General features: G+C 35.4%; 1 protein-coding gene across 25 annotated transcripts in view; it reads right to left on the bottom strand.

Moving 5' to 3' along the window:
* The window catches only part of LOC125678911 (ecotropic viral integration site 5 ortholog-like), a 56,323-nt gene that overhangs the window by 23,110 nt on the left and 15,996 nt on the right, over positions 1-17,217 (bottom strand). For 13 of the 25 annotated variants that reach the window (XM_056156349.1, XM_048917710.2, XM_056156351.1 and 10 more), the window contains 8 exons: positions 15,148-15,305; positions 11,166-11,251; positions 10,036-10,260; positions 8,807-8,881; positions 4,706-4,831; positions 2,765-2,908; positions 2,421-2,510; positions 642-739 (listed from right to left, as the gene is read on the bottom strand). In XM_056156349.1, the coding sequence (XP_056012324.1) occupies positions 642-739; positions 2,421-2,510; positions 2,765-2,908; positions 4,706-4,831; positions 8,807-8,881; positions 10,036-10,260; positions 11,166-11,251; positions 15,148-15,305 (1,002 nt within the window). Of the gene's footprint in view, positions 1-641; positions 740-2,420; positions 2,511-2,764; positions 2,909-4,705; positions 4,832-8,806; positions 8,882-10,035; positions 10,261-11,165; positions 11,252-11,529; positions 11,575-12,468; positions 12,738-15,147; positions 15,306-17,217 lie in introns of those variants that run through there. The other 12 variants (XM_048917709.2, XM_048917703.2, XM_056156340.1 and 9 more) reach the window with 2 other exon arrangements.

The raw sequence follows: 17,217 nt of genomic DNA on the forward strand, positions 1-17,217 counted from the left end.
GAGTTTTAAAGTAGACATGCTAGTCGCCAACCAGCACAGCAATCTTTTGATCTTTTAATCAAGATCCAAGAATTAAATAGCGAAACAGAACCTTAATTTTCTGTCAATAAAAATGTTTAAAAGGTGGAGAGGAAGGGTACAGGTGGATTAAAAGGACGTTATCCAACATAGGATTATTTCTTGTTGAAATATGAAAGACTTGAGACCTCATGTAGGTCACTCTGACAGAGATAATCCTATGTGGTGTTAATCTACTAACTAATCATTGATTAATGAGATTTTGGATCTGCATCTTTTAAAAGAGTTAAATTCTAAAGTTTTCTTAATTTTTTTCTGGTCAAATTTTAAAGGATAAAACTTATTCCTGTGAAGTTAACACCAAATCTAGACAGTCGTTGCCCATCTGCTAGTACCAAGGAGAATTCTTGATTCATTATCAATACATTATCTATATGTAATTACAGTCTGCAAAATGCATGACTAATCTGAATGAAATCTGGATAAGCTTGCTCATTATGAAAATACATAATTTCAAAGCCTACTGGATAATTATGATATTGAACATGTCACAAGAAAGAAAAACTATCGTTTCATTTGTAACCTGTACCGGGGGAGGGTGGGGTGTTTTAATTTGGACTCACTTTTTCATCTTTTTGGCACTGTATTTCACAGCAAAAGCAGTGTTAAACAGCCTATCTGGATTGCCCTCATACTGACTGAACATGGTCTTTGGGAAATGCTGGAAATAATAATAAAACTTGTCATAAAACCCTTCCCATGGATCAACAAAGCAACTTTCTGCTTTGTATTTGATGGTTCTATAATCGCTCCAATAAAAGCATCAGAAGGTAATTATTGTGACGATCCTGCATTGTAAAATTTACAGTAAAACACTGTAGTCGAGATGTATCGATTAATAGTGCTCTTGATCAAATCTCTCAATAAATGTTAATCTTGAGTATTTTTTGCTATTTTCAATATTTTTCTGGAGTTTCTCTGAGAATGGCATCGACTGAAATTCACCTTACAAGAAACTCTTCCAAGCGTTAGTCTCTCAATATATGTTAATCTTGAGTATTTTTTGCTATTTTCAATATTTTTCTGGAGTACCTCTGTGAATGGCATTGACTGAAATTCACCTTACAAGAAACTCTTCCATGGGTTACACCCACTGAAATTAACACTTCCATGGGTTTATACTTTTGCACACAGAATTTTAGGACCAGGGATTTCTGTAAATGACCTGTTTTGTATTTAATATACGAAGTAAGAAATGTGTTAGAAACAATTATATATATTCCTCCCATGTAGCAATATTTAAAAGGATCAACTTTAAATTTAAAAGATCTGTAATGACAGTGAAAAATGTGGGTTATGTACTAGTCTGGAACAACCACAATGCTAAGTTTAATCTCTCAAGATACTGAGCAGACTGAGACATTTCTAGATAACCAGTCAACTGAGTCATGACCTTGTGTCTTGAAACCAATGGGGTCATCAACTCTTTATAGGGTACCAGTGTACCAAATTTGATTTCATCAAAGGTTCAGTAAATATTGAGAAGACAAAATTCTTTTTTGTCCAGAGTAGTTTGACCCTTAGCCTTGTAACCTCAATATCAATAGGGGTCATATACTCCTTAGGATGTACCAGTGTCCCAAGTTTGATGTCTGTCAAGCAAAGAGTTCTCGAGGTATTTTAAAAGCAGATAATATATTGCAATGTCCAGTTTGATCCTTGACCTTTGAACTTGTGACTTCAAAATTAATAAGGGATATTTACTTCTTAAGATGTGTAAGCCTACCACTTTTGATGTCTGTTTAGAAAAAGATTCTCCAGATATTGTGCAGACATTATCTTACTATGTCCAGAGTAGTTTAACCCTTGACCTACTCCTTATGTAAAAGTAGTGCACCAAGTTTAATGTCTTTCATCAAATGGTTCTCAACATATTGAGCATACAACATCTTCTATGTCCAGTTTGACACTTGACCTTGTGACCTCAAAATCAATAGGGGTATCAGTGTACAAAGTTTGATGTCTGTCAATCAAAGGGTTCTCAAGATATTGATTAGGTGTTAGCTTTCTATGTCAAGTTTGGCCCTTGACCTTGAACCCTCAAAATCAATAGTGGACATTTATTTCTTAGGAAAAGCCAGAGTACCAAGTCTGATATCTGTCAAGCAAAAGGTTCTCTTGATATTGAGTAGACAACTTGTGTACATTGACCCTTGACCTTGAGACCTTAAAATCAATCATAGTCATCTACTCTTTAGTTTCATGTATGGCAAGCAAAGGTTTCTTATGATATTGTGCAGACAGTACTTGGTCTATAGACCAACCAACAAGTGCAAACCAATATAATAGGGGGAGGGGGGCATTACAAACATCGAACTATGTGAATTTTTGTCTGATTTTACCTGTAGCATCCCCTCCATATCCATAGACAGAATCTCCTCTTGACTAGTTTGTAATATTGCAATTCCCAAACGAAATATCACATCCATACCCTATAAAATAATTCATCAAGTTTCATATAACTATCTGCTGCTTTAGAATGACCTACAAAAGATTATTTACTTACACCAAATATTTCAGTATAATACAACAATTTTTACCTCTTGAAGCAAATCACGTGCAGTAATGTAATTTTCTTCTGAATTCAAATTTTTTTGTTTGGCCAAATATGAAATTGTGCAAACACCTAGAAGCAATGTCATAAGAGTTATTTCCCTTTAAAGAGCAAATCTTGGTCTTGGCTTACCTCAGATATAAATAAATCCATCACACGACATGAAAGAGACAGTGAAAACGAGGTGGCAAACAGAGTTAAGAACCATGATGAGGCATACATAGAGGTGTGAAAGCCCTGGGACTGGAAGTGAAGATACATGTCCGGCAACAGCTCCTGTGGAAGGGGAAATACTTCAACATTAATTTTCATGGAGGCATCATTTTTGTTGTTTTCAATATACACACATATCAACGAATTTAAATCTTGCATGAACACAAGAGATGCTGAACTTACAAAGAATAACAACATTGTTAAGAACTGTTGATTCAATTAAATTTGTGGGGGTCAATTTACGTGGATTTTCGAGATTTTACAGTTTCCCTGGAATGTAATTTACGTAGGTTGTGGAGATTCTACAGTTTCGCTGGAATGCAATTTACGTGGATTGTTGAGATTTTACAGTTTTGCTGGGATGTAATTTCGTGGGTTGTGGAGATTTTACAGATTCGCTGGGATGAAATTTCATGGGTTGTGGAGATTTTACAGTTTCGCTGGGATGTAATCTCATGGGTTGTGGAGATTTTACAGTTTCCCTGGGATGTAATTTACATGGGTTGTGGAGATTTTACAGTTTCGCTGGGATGTAATTTCGTGGATTGTTGAGATGTTACAGTTTTGCTGGGAAGTAATTTCGTGGATTGTTGAGATTTAAAGTTTCGCTGGGATGTAATTTCGTGGGTTGTGGAGATTTTACAGTTTCGATGGGATGTAATTTCGTGGGTTGTGGAGATTTTACAGTTTCCCTGGGATTTCGTGGATTGTTGAGATTTTACAGTTTCACTGGGATGCAATTTTGTGGGTTGTGGAGATTTTACAGTTTCCCTGGGATGTAATTTTGAGGGTTGTTGAGATTTTACAGTTTCCCTGGGATGTAATTTCGTGGGTTGTGGAGATTTTACAGTTTCCCTGGGATGTAATTTCGAGGGTTGTTGAGATTTTACAGTTTCACTGGGATGTAATTTATGTGGATTGTCAAGATTTGACAGTTTCCCTGGGATGTAATTTCGAGGGTTGTGGAGATTTTACAGTTTCATTGGGATGTAATTTCGAGGGTTGTTGAGATTTTACAGTTTCACTGGGATGTAATTTATGTGGATTGTCAAGATTTGACAGTTTCCCTGGGATGTAATTTCGAGGGTTGTGGAGATTTGACAGTTTCACTGAGATGTAATTTCGTGGGTTATCGAGATTATACAGTTTCGCTGGGATGTAATTTCATTGATATGGTTTCTGTATATCAAAATATTTTATAAATTACTTTTATGTATTTCATTATGGTTTGAAATTTGTAGGATAGGAGTATCAATGAAATAAATGAAAATTGATCTAGGCCCCAAAGAAAATCTAATGATGCCACAGTATGAAAGTGAGCCCCCTGAACACGACTTTTTCCCCTCAAACTACGAAGACTTGACCCCACAAAAAATATGTGATTATACAGTACCCGGTCAGCATTCTCTGCAGAAAATGAATGTGAATGTATTTGAGACAATTTTTTTGTTCACAAAGACTCTGACCTACATAGTTAATCACATCAAAATCTTAAAACCTTGTTGAAAATTTTTTCTTGTAAACAGTTTATTTCTCTATTTCAATTTAAACTATTACTAAAAAGGAAAGGCAAGACCTGTAATGAGTAGCATAAAACTTTCAAGCACCTAAAAAAAATTTATTAGTGCATGAATACATTAACTTACAATTTTCAATTCTACACAATCAACAAGAGTCTAATTTAGATAACTGTTTTCATGGCTAACTTTAGGAGCTATTTGAACCTAAACAAATTTCACTGTGAAACTTTCATGCAACTCTGATAATGATGAAGGCAATGTATAAATCTTCAATAGCTCCCCCCCCCCCCCCCCCATAAATCTCTAAATGATTTCTGCAGTACTTTTCTCTTATGATTACCTGAATGAGACACTCCAGTTTATACATGCACAAGCCTAGCTCAGCCATACTGGGTTTAAATAGTTCTCGGAGACGATAGTCCTGCATCAGCTTAACAAGGACAGCAAAAGCTTCTTCTTCAGGCATCTGGAAATCAAAAATGAATACATATGTGAAATATGAAAGCCATATTACCATCAAATTTTATTCAAAAGTTATGGTCAAGGTTAAAGTTTTTGCAGATAAACAGAGAGACCAAACACTATATGCACCCGAATCTTTGATAATGGGGCATAAAAATCATATATAAGAAAACACTTCAGGTAAACATCCATACCATGTAAAATAATGTAAGAGACACTCTTCAAGCCCACAACAAAATGTACATTTCTTGTGTGATACATGCACTGACAGTAACACTTTTGTTTTATTTTCCTATCAATTCATTTATGCAGGAAAAAGAAATGATTTTGCCATGACCTTGAATTATACACACAATCTAAACATCCTAGAGGGGGAATTTGGAAAGATACACAGACCCACATACATACACCATTGACAAGGCAATATAATGACATTTTTCTATTTAACCGAAAACATATACACAGTGATACCCCTTTATAACACCAATATTTGTATTGTAAGGGGAGTGGCATTATATCTGGAAGGGGTATGTGTATGGCTGTAAAATGGAATATTAAAATATCTTATTTACATTGTACTATTTCCAAGACTTTAATCAAATGATTTTTGATGAAACAAGATGTACTGTGAGCAATGCTCACTAAGAATACCTCCTGCTTACCCCAATCTCCCAAAGGGTGTTGTTAATAGGTAAAACTTCAGTATTATGATCCAAAAGGTATCTAGGAACACGGCATCTCCATGCGATGAAAAAAGCTGTTAAAGAATTTAAATGGAAACCATATTGCTACTTCGATGTCCAGTGCACGTGATCTTTGACCTTTTGACCCCAAAATCGATAGGGAACATTTTCATCCCATGGGTAGTCCATATATATGATATGGTGACTGTAGGTGGAAAGGATAACGCTTTAAAGCCCGGAAACCATATTGCTACTTCAATGTCCAGTGCGCTTGACCTTTGACCCCAAAATCGATAGGGAACATCTTCATTCCATGGGTAGTCCATACGTATGATATGGTAACGGTAGGTGGAAAGGATAACGCTTTAAAGCCCGGAAACCATATTGCTACTTCAATGTCCAGTGCGCTTGACCTTTGAACTTTTGACCCCAAAATCGATAGGGAACATCTTCATCCCATGGGTAGTCCATATGTATGATATGGTGACTGTAGGTGGAAAGGATAACGCTTTAAAGCCCGGAAACCATATTGCTACTTCAATGTCCAGTGCACTTGACCTTTGGACCCCAAAATCGATAGGGAACATCTTCATCCCATGGGTAGTCCATATATATGATATGGTGACGGTAGGTGGAAAGGATAAACCCGATTCCAGTATACCCCCCCCCCCCCCCCCCCCCCCCCCCCCCCCCACACACACAACTTGTTGCGGGGGATATAATAAACAAATGTTACTGACATCATCATACTCATTTTCGATTATCAAGCTCACAATCAGTTATTAGCATAGTTTTACTTGAAATAATTGCTAATTGATATTCAGACACAACTGTAGCATCACAATGAAAGAAAAAGAAAAAAAAAGATTCTGAATGCTATTATATTTACATTTATTGAATCTTTTCTCATATCTTTCTTTTGAAATTGACATTGCTTTCATCAACGACAATGAATGCATTTTTGTTGCAAACTAGATCGGTCCAGTTATTTAGTACCACCTGTCCGCGTAATCATGACCAAATATGGAGCGTCATCAAGGTCAAAGGGAACATTGACTGTTCCGTTTGAAGTGACATAGTAGTCTACGATATTGTATTTCAGTCCTTCAATGTAATTTTTTTTAAAAATGCACAATATAAATATAAACAATAAAATGTCACTCTTTGTTGTTTTATTGGAGGTGAAGGTAGCAATCGTTGCAAAAATAAATTTCATAACCTGCTTATGGGGGATATGAATTTTTTCTGCAATGCTAACTACCTTCATTGCCCAATAAAACAACAACAACAAAAAAAGCATTTTATGGTTTAAATAAAGACACATAACAACTTCCTGATAAGTCTTTTTGCGATATATGTGTTTATATGGTGACTATTTTACTGACCTGCATGAGTACAGATACATGTATTTATATGGTGACTATTTACTGACCTGCATGAGTACAGATACATGTATTTATATGATGACTATTTTACTGACCTGCATGAGTACAGATACATGTATTTATATGATGACTATTTTACTGACGTGCATGAGTACAGATACATGTATTTATATGATGACTATTTTACTGACCTGCATGAGTACAGATACATGTATTTATATGGTGACTATTTTACTGACCTGCATGAGTACAGATACATGTATTTATATGACTATTTACTGACCTGCATGAGTACAGATACATGTGTTTATATGATGACTATTTTACTGACCTGCATGTATTTATATGGTGACTATTTTACTGACCTGCATGTATTTATATGATGACTATTTTACTGACCTGCATGTATTTATATGGTGACTATTTTACTGACCTGCATGAGTACAGATACATGTATTTATATGGTGACTATTTACTGACCTGCATGAGTACAGATACATGTGTTTATATGATGACTATTTTACTGACCTGTATGTATTTATATGATGACTATTTACTGACCTGCATGAGTACAGATACATGTATTTATATGGTGACTATTTTACTGACCTGTATGAGTACAGATACATGTATTTATATGACTATTTACTGACCTGCATGAGTACAGATACATGTATTTATATGGTGACTATTTTACTGACCTGCATGAGTACAGATACATGTGTTTATATGACTATTTACTGACCTGCATGAGTACAGATACATGTATTTATATGATGACTATTTTACTGACCTGCATGAGTACAGATACATGTATTTATATGGTGACTATTTTACTGACCTGCATGAGTAGATACATGTATTTATATGATGACTATTTTACTGACCTGCATGAGTACAGATACATGTGTTTATATGATGACTATTTTACTGACCTGCATGTATTTATATGGTGACTATTTTACTGACCTGCATGAGTACAGATACATGTATTTATATGATGACTATTTTACTGACCTGTATGTATTTATATGGTGACTATTTTACTGACCTGCATGAGTACAGATACATGTATTTATATGATGACTATTTTACTGACCTGCATGAGTACAGATACATGTGTTTATATGGTGACTATTTTACTGACCTGTATGTATTTATATGGTGACTATTTTACTGACCTGCATGAGTACAGATACATGTATTTATATGATGACTATTTTACTGACCTGCATGAGTACAGATACATGTGTTTATATGATGACTATTTTACTGACCTGCATGAGTACAGATACATGTGTCTATATGACTATTTTACTGACCTGCATGAGTACAGATACATGTGTTTATATGATGACTATTTTACTGACCTGCATGAGTACAGATACATGTGTCTATATGACTATTTTACTGACCTGCATGAGTACAGATACATGTGTTTATATGATGACTATTTTACTAACCTGTATGTATTTATATGGTGACTATTTTACTGACCTGCATGAGTACAGATACATGTATTTATATGATGACTATTTTACTGACCTGTATGAGTACAGATACATGTATTTATATGACTATTTACTGACCTGCATGAGTACAGATACATGTATTTATATGGTGACTATTTTACTGACCTGCATGAGTACAGATACATGTATTTATATGATGACTATTTTACTGACCTGCATGAGTACAGATACATGTATTTATATGATGACTATTTTACTGACCTGCATGAGTACAGATACATGTGTTTATATGATGACTATTTTACTGACCTGTATGTATTTATATGGTGACTATTTTACTGACCTGCATGAGTACAGATACATGTATTTATATGATGACTATTTTACTGACCTGCATGAATACAGATACATGTGTTTATATGGTGACTATTTTACTGACCTGCATGAGTAGAAGACCGACAATGAATCCACTTCCCTGGCAATAACCAACTTCTCTGTCATGGAGGGAATATGCCTAAAATTTACATAGAGGAGCATGCACTAAATCAAAAAATAAAAACAATCTCTTTAATAATTATTGATATGAATTGCACCAACGGTATGAAAAGGTCACTAATCAAAAGGTAATTATGGAAGAAATATTTGAGTTTACATGTATCATTTTTCATTCAGACATCTGCATATAGTAATTGACCTGTGCAATCATTGTATAAATTATAAGTACAAAGTAATATTTTAACTATCATCATTAATCATAGTAGGTGACATACAATTTATGGGCCATTATTTAGATAAAACAGATGAAACTTTAGTTGGATTTGTGGATCCATATTTACACCTGCATGTGCATCATTAGATCTGCATCCAAAATCATACAAAATGGCAAAATTGTCATCTCAAATTTTTCTACATTTAGCAGACTTCATAATATTTCTAACTCTTTTGGTGACCTTGACATTGGCCAAATGACCTTGGTTCAGATTCATCTAACTTTTTCTTGTCACAGGCAGCCTTTGTGCCAAGTATTAGTTTCTAATATGCCTCTCCATTGCTGATTTGTAGATTTGCCTGGAGAGAGAGTAAGATGAGAGGACAGAATATGGGCGGTGAGATATACAGACATGATGATTCCAGAATACCAAATCAACTTTTGTCTGCAGTACTTTTCAAAGAAATAAAGTATTTTCATTATATGAATCAAAGAATCCCATCTTAGACAAGAAACCCTGACCCACAGGCCATGAATTTCAAGATTCAGGTAAAAGCTTCTCTCCTCAATCTCTGCTAGAAGGAAGGACAAACATTCTTAAACATGGCATCATAATTTTTTGAAGATTTGGTCTACATGTGGTTAGAGGTCAATGAAATTACAATTCTTGCCCCTTACTCATTGATGCTACATAAAATTTTTAGATAAAAATTTGCCAAGGAGAATCTCAGAAGTTGAAAAATTCATGACGACGGACAAAAATGGACTGCAATAAGTCACCTGAGTGACCTAAAAATTCAGTGTAATACGCAAATAGATGGACACTGCCATACCAACATCTTATGAGAAAAAGGAAATTAAAATGATCAGCATCTATTGTGAAATGGAAATAAAACTTTCATGTGAAGATATGCTGAAATGGTTGATGTTGATCCATGATCTAGCCAAATTGAGCTCACCTTCATAACATTAAATAAACTTTCTTGTCCTAGTCCGTCCTTCTCTTTGAAGAAGTCATGGTCAGGGAAGGTGCGCGCTATGTCCCTTCGAATCAGCTTCTCACTTGGAGAAGTCTGTTTTAAGTACTCTACATACAGCTGTTTATGGGGGGAGTCATGAACTCCGAGTAACAACTGCCAGGCCAGGCCTCGAAAATGATGCGGAATCCCCCTCCTCACCAGCTCCTGGGAACGGAAAGAACGAGGTCCCAATAAATGTACCACTCAGACAGGTCACTTTCAACTTTAAATGTGACCTTATAGATTTAAAGAAGTTGAATTATAAAGTTTTCTTGAATCTTTTTAACATTTCTATGGAAATTATCACTAAATCTGTAAAACAATTTTTAAAAATTCATATGACACTATATTGTATAAAGGACACATATTTTAACTTTTTTAGTTTTGTCAGATTAATGACAGGAAAAAATCTGTTTCCCATTGTTCCAGGAAAAATTTGTCTTTCATCTATATATAGTAATAATTCTAAGTGAAATACCACAACGTAGAGCGATAGGATTCACTGACATTCATTTTCAGAAAGATATTTTTTCCAATGATATTTTTCATGGAATTTTCAGTACATCAAGTGGACAAAAATGTCATAACAGTAGTAGAAACATAATTTGTCAATGTGTGTTATCCTCTCTACTAAATAAATGATCATGTGTTGTCCGTGTTCTACAGCTGGGGGCACTGCATGACCATTATCATTTGCTGAGGCGTTCCGTCAACTATGATCTACTTGTACAGTTTGCGGTAATCATCCCCACCACATTTGGCATAATGAATTGTATGTGCACAAGTTTTGTAGTTTTTAGTTCCGTCCATCATGCTCAATTTGCACAACAAAAATTGCAGTTCTAAATTTGTTAACACTATCATCTGTTTTGAATTGCTTGCACTTTATGTCAGGATTTTCTATAGTGTCCTGGTGTTGTGTTTTTAGCAAATGTATCAATGTTCTAAAATGTAGAGCTTGCTCAATGATTTCAAGTACAGCCACAATACCTGCCCCGTCATTCTGACAAATGGACTTCAATCGGGCTGTGACAAATTAATTAACATACAGAGTTCTCTGTCCTATATACCTTGATGAGCGACGTTTTCTTCTTGGCATTATCCCAGTCGTTGACCAGTTTTCCCCAAATTTCCCAAACATTTCCTGTCGCTGTGTCTACAAAACATTATAGAAAGAAGTGTGAAGTAAATATCTAACAACGATAAGATAGACACAATCATTTCCTCATGATTATATATAAGTTGTATACATTGCTATGCTGAGGGGAAAATGTGTTGTATGCTGTGAGTATACATGTGTATTTTGGTGGATGCTGTGAGTATACATGTGTATTTTGGTGGATGCATTTGGGAGGTCACATCCTGTACATTTAGGGTTGGTGGTTGGGTGGAGATTACATGGGCCACGGGCAAATATAACATACGCTGAATTACCTGGAGAAGATTTTCGTAACCTTTCTGGTCCATCTGCTTGAACCACTGTGAGAGAATTTGAAACAGGTATAAAAGAAGCTAACTCGCATATACAAGTAGCAATTGCAAATCACCACATGAGAGATGCTCTTTAGCACCTAAAACGTCTTAGACACATGTACATCCACCTGTAACTATTGAATTTTTTCACCTATGCCAGATTTCTGCCATTTTAACACATAGGGTTTATAACAGAGATGTATAGCATCCACATAGTCACATAGTTGACTAAGCTTGCAAGATGTTCATGGAAGTTTTCCCATCCATTGCTGTACGTAGACCACGATGCTACCTAGTAACGAAAATGCATTGGATCCTTGCGGTCTCTGTGTAATTCAATATGAACCACAACACAGTCAGATGGATGAGATGAACCTATGGTTTTGTTAACATCACATAGGGTTGGTGTGGGATTTGCATATTGTAAAATACCCATACTTTAGTCTTGCAAAATACCATGGATGTCCTAAAATTTGAGAAGTCTGAAATTCTCTTCCAAAATTGTACAGCATCCCTATATGTATGCTACAGGGGGTTGCACTGAGCCTGTGTTGTCTATGATGTGGCCTGTAAAATCTAAACGACACAACAGGAGATCTTTTTCTTCTTGCCGAAACCTCCTGATCCACAGCAAGGAAAGAATACCAAGATGTCACCCACTATAGGTGAATGTAACAATAATTGTCCTATTGGACACCCCTACTCACAATGTAAACCTGGGTTTACGAAAATGTTACATGGACACCATCCTTCAGTTCATGATACACATATTTTTTATCCAGTGCATACAGTGTTGTGTGCAATCCAATAATATGAAACATCCAATGGGCAAATAGAGCAAACCAACTGATTGGCTCTGCGAACATTTGACCTACAAAAGCAACATTCTTTTCGTCTTACCTATTCCAGAACACTCCCCGTTTTCTTCAGGAATAATGCCTGTAGGTGCCAAGTTATTGAACAGTTTCTCAAGTGAAATTTTGCGTTTTGCTTTAAATCTATGCATAATCCAAACAATAGTGTTTTTCCCAAAAGTCACATTACAAAAGGGTCAATTTTTGCCTTTTTAAGGTTACATAATGAAAAATCTGAACCTGACAAAAATTCTTCCTGCAGATCGATAGGTTATCATATACTTCCCTCTCTAACTTCCTGAGCACGGGATATAAAATGTATGTAAATAAAGCCACACAAAAACTTTTAAATGTTTCATCAATTAAATCTGAAGGAAATATCCACTTCAGGAATAGGACATTATTTGCATAAATTTGATCTTTACACATCACTTCTATATATCAAGCAATTTTACTTATATTTCATTGGCCAAATCCATACTTTGCTAAACCATAAGCCAGTGACTGCAGCTGCACATGTCCAACTAAGTTTTATGAAGTCAATTTCATGTTCTTATAATCTTTTGTTACACTTAATCTTTAATTACACTTACTTTTTATTTCTATCACTAATTCACAAGTTCTTTAATCCTAAATTTGATAATGCACTTGTCTTCCGCATAAACTGCACACCAGTCTATCCCAAGTAAACATGGATTAATTCACAGAACATTCCACTTGTGACCTTGATCTTGGATGTGACCTTGAAATTCTGTAGTTAATATTTCAATGAAGATTGACCTAAATCTGACATGCCATGAGAGAGTTTTCATTTCGTATTTGTAAGAGTATGATACCATTTATTAAATGAAGTGCGACTACATCCAGATGGAGAGATTTTTATGCCCATGATGCATTGCAAATGACGAACACAAACTTCCACTTGCATTTTATGCAACAATTATCATCATCATCATACATACAACATATCTTTTCTCAAATCCACTCTATGACTTAAACACTTGTTATCTTAATATTCTCCAGAATTCAAGTCCCTAAAGATGGATTCTGATAGCATGCAGCAGTATATCATATCTATGAATCTTTAACTATCCCCTTGTATGCCATATATATTTGAATAGGTATGTTTGTGTGCTATATACCATCAATATTCAGAACCTCTACCCCCAGGATCATGAAATTGACATTTTTGACAGATGTGCGGTTATAGAGAACAAGGTTTTTGAAAATTGAGTAGATTTTTGGCAGTTTTTGTCCCACCAGTAAGGACCCAGGGATGGAGAAGTCCTGAAATTTCCAAATTATGTCCTCCTTGCCCCAAAAATGCTTCATACCAACTCTGAAAATAATTGGAAGTAAAGCTATCAAGAAGTTAAAAATGTTCAATTGTTAACGCACGACAGGCAACAAACGACGAGGGAAACAGGCCAATAGCAATACGTCACCTGAGTGACTCGGGCGACTAAAACTGTCAATCTTTCTTCCAAGATGTCATCTGTCTACTGTAAACTGTTTAAATGTTTAGTTTCTTGAAACCTTGAGAAACATCTCATTGGTATGGTACAGTTATATAATAATCCAGTAAGAACACACTAGTGAGTGTAATAATGTGAAAATACTCATGTGACCAAATATGGAGGATGGACAAACATAATAACTTTATAAGTTTCTTGGGCAGCTTCAGTAACAATCTTCTCTGTCTTGACATATCATTGGGCTTTCTCTGGACAAAAACACACTTCATTAAAATACTGGTTGAATGAAGTCCATACATGCATCTCACCATTTACCAGCTTAACCTACCTGATACACTTCTAAAGATGATACAAGATGGTTAGTTAAAAACATTCTTTGCATTTTGATTTGCATAGTATGAATATAATTTGTTTTTGTTGAAAACGAATAGTCTCCCCACCTCCCAAAATTGAAAGTGATTCAAATTGCACCCCCCTCCCCTTAATGTACTGCATGAGGAGGAGAAAGCATGAGCAGGTATATAGACATTATGAACTGCACTTTGTTCAACATCAATGTGACCAATGCCATTGTTGTATATGATACATGTACAAATTAAAATGATGACTGCTATGCTAAAGTACCGGTAGGAAAGTGAACATACCCTTGTACATGAAAAAAAACTATAAAACACTCCTCTTTGATCCACTGTAAATTGTAGGGAAATATTAGATCCCTGGGTCAGAACAATGTGAACATCATTAAATGATAATATCATAAATAAATTTCAAGACTATCCGATAAGCCATATAGGAGAAGTGTACACAAGCTATTTTACATCCTTTGCCCCTCTTAGATCCACTATAACTTTAAGGATAACAATTGGATCCTCCTGTAGCAACAATATGCACATTTGCAAATGTCAATACAGTATTGTACAAAGTCTATCAAATAAGCAATATAGGAGAAGTGTTCACAAGCTATTTTACATCCCCCACCCCTCTTAGATCCACTAAACATTTAGAAAAATAATTGGATTCTCACGTCCCGACAATATACACATATATAAATGGCAATAGTTTCTAGTCTATCCAATAATCCGTACAGGAGGAGATGTGTTCACAAGATTTTGTGACAGACAGACAGACTGACAGACTTGACAGAAAGTACAAAAACAATGTTTCCCCCTGGAAGAGGGGAAACCTAACTATCCCAGTTTGATGCAGTGTGTACTATTTCTGTAATGACTAAGTACAGTGTATGTACATACTACTGTCTGCTTCCTCTGTAGACTGCTGGTTACTGTAATGGCTGTTAGAGGAGGTGGTGGACACCACGCTGGACCCTGACCCCTTCCTGGAGTGACTAGGAGTCGGGGAGGGGGCCACATTGAGGCTAACCAAGGACTTCTCATCTGCCTCCAACAATCTGAAACAGACAATAAGATACACATCATTTCATGTATTTAGTGCGTAGACTAGAAGGATTATCTTCTCTTGAATTGTGTCCTGCAAGTCATTTATATGTTAATTATGTTTGCCTAGGAGGTTATGTTTCAAGTGCTGCATGCATATTTACCTGTTTGTACAAGATTACATAACCTCTGTGGCTTGGATTTCTCAAAATCTTAACTAAAGCAAAGTTTGATAATTGGTAAGAAGTTTGGGAGCAATTTATGGATGAGATTTGTGTTAATTAGATGTTTTCCCTTAGTTGTTGATAAGCCAGTCTATAAAACAGTGGCAGGCAAAAAGAGATAATTCTTACAGAGCAATGAAAAACTTGGGAGTGATGGATTTATAAACCTGTGTTGGTGGAAGGAAGTCTGATCACTCTTGTGGTTTTAGTTACATTAGGTATTCTAGGATTCATCATGAAATATCAATAAATCACAAATGCATCTACACAAAATGCATGTTAAATGTAAATATGAGCTTCCCCTAATTGCTTGTACCACTATTAATTGCTGCACTGTTTTATTACCATTAACAATCTACAAAACATGAATAGAATGACTCTCCATTCCATATTTCACTCATTAAGATCTTCATATTGGCTAAAATTATTACACTGAGACAAAGAGACCACATCTATAAGCAGTGGATGACTTATGGGTTGATGACAGCTTAACAATCTATATGGCTTACCTGTTCCTCAATAAAACCCACAATTCATTTCCCACATGCAAAAACCAATATCTTTTGCCTTAACGACAATCCCCCATGTTTACATGAATGAAAGCAAACTGATTGATAATCAAGGCTTCTCTATAACCACAAACTGTTCTGCACGGAATTCAATTTGCATTCAAAGAAAAAATATGACAATAAACATCCGAGATGGTTGGAAAAATAATGGTATGATATATGAGAACGAAAGAAAAGGTTTACATGCAGTAAACTGAAGTACAGATTTGTGCTGAAACCCATTCCAACTTCTAGTTCTAACTCTACATCTTCTGAAAAGTGTTCCCCATTCTGTTTAGTACTAAAGATTAATTATAAAAATATTACAAGACCACGAAAGAAATACAGTAACTGTCCCTGTCAGTAACTGTTCCTGTCAGTCACTGTCCCTGTCAGTCACTGTCCCTGTCAGTAACTGTCCCTTCCCTGTCAGTAACTGTCCCTGTCTTATACTGTCCAAATATTCATCATTCTTCCATATTGGGCCATTGGGTAGGTTTCTAGAATGAATTCTGCACTTTTGGTAAACCATGCATGTAAGCTTTTCGAAAATTGGCCAGTTCACATATTCTGTGTATAGATCTTTGACTACTCCTCCCTTTAAAAGTTTTGGTTAGTACTGACAAAGCTCATAACATGTCTTTTCATTATTCATATGAATGGTAGTTGGATACACACTAAAGAGATATTTCATCTAGTTAGTTTTAAAATCACTTATTTGTTTTTTCTCTCCCTTTTTATGCAACTGTGTTTTACTGCATATATATATTTTACATCTAACATAAAACGTAGAAATAAGGCCAATTCAACTTAATTGATAGATTATCATCCCTGCTTGTCCCTAAAAAATTGGCCCGCCCTGAATTTTTTTATTTTGCGAAAACTTGCAATTTCTGGAAAATTTTCATGACTGACTCCGGTATTTACACTTGTTTAAATTTCCAGTATAGCAACGTGAAAAGTCACGTGAAGAAAATAGATATGGTTTTCCTAATTTCTCATGTTCTTACAGGCGTAAATCTTGAAGAAGTTTGGTATCTTTCTGTGTTTGAATTTAATGCTTAACCTGGAATTTGTCTGTGAAATAAGCATAGATTGATATCCATCTGGCATTTAAATGATGCACTTCTGTTGACAAAATTTCTCAGAAAATA

Source organism: Ostrea edulis, chromosome 2, assembly GCF_947568905.1.
Source record: "Ostrea edulis chromosome 2, xbOstEdul1.1, whole genome shotgun sequence".
Taxonomy (NCBI): Eukaryota; Metazoa; Mollusca; class Bivalvia; order Ostreida; family Ostreidae; genus Ostrea; species Ostrea edulis.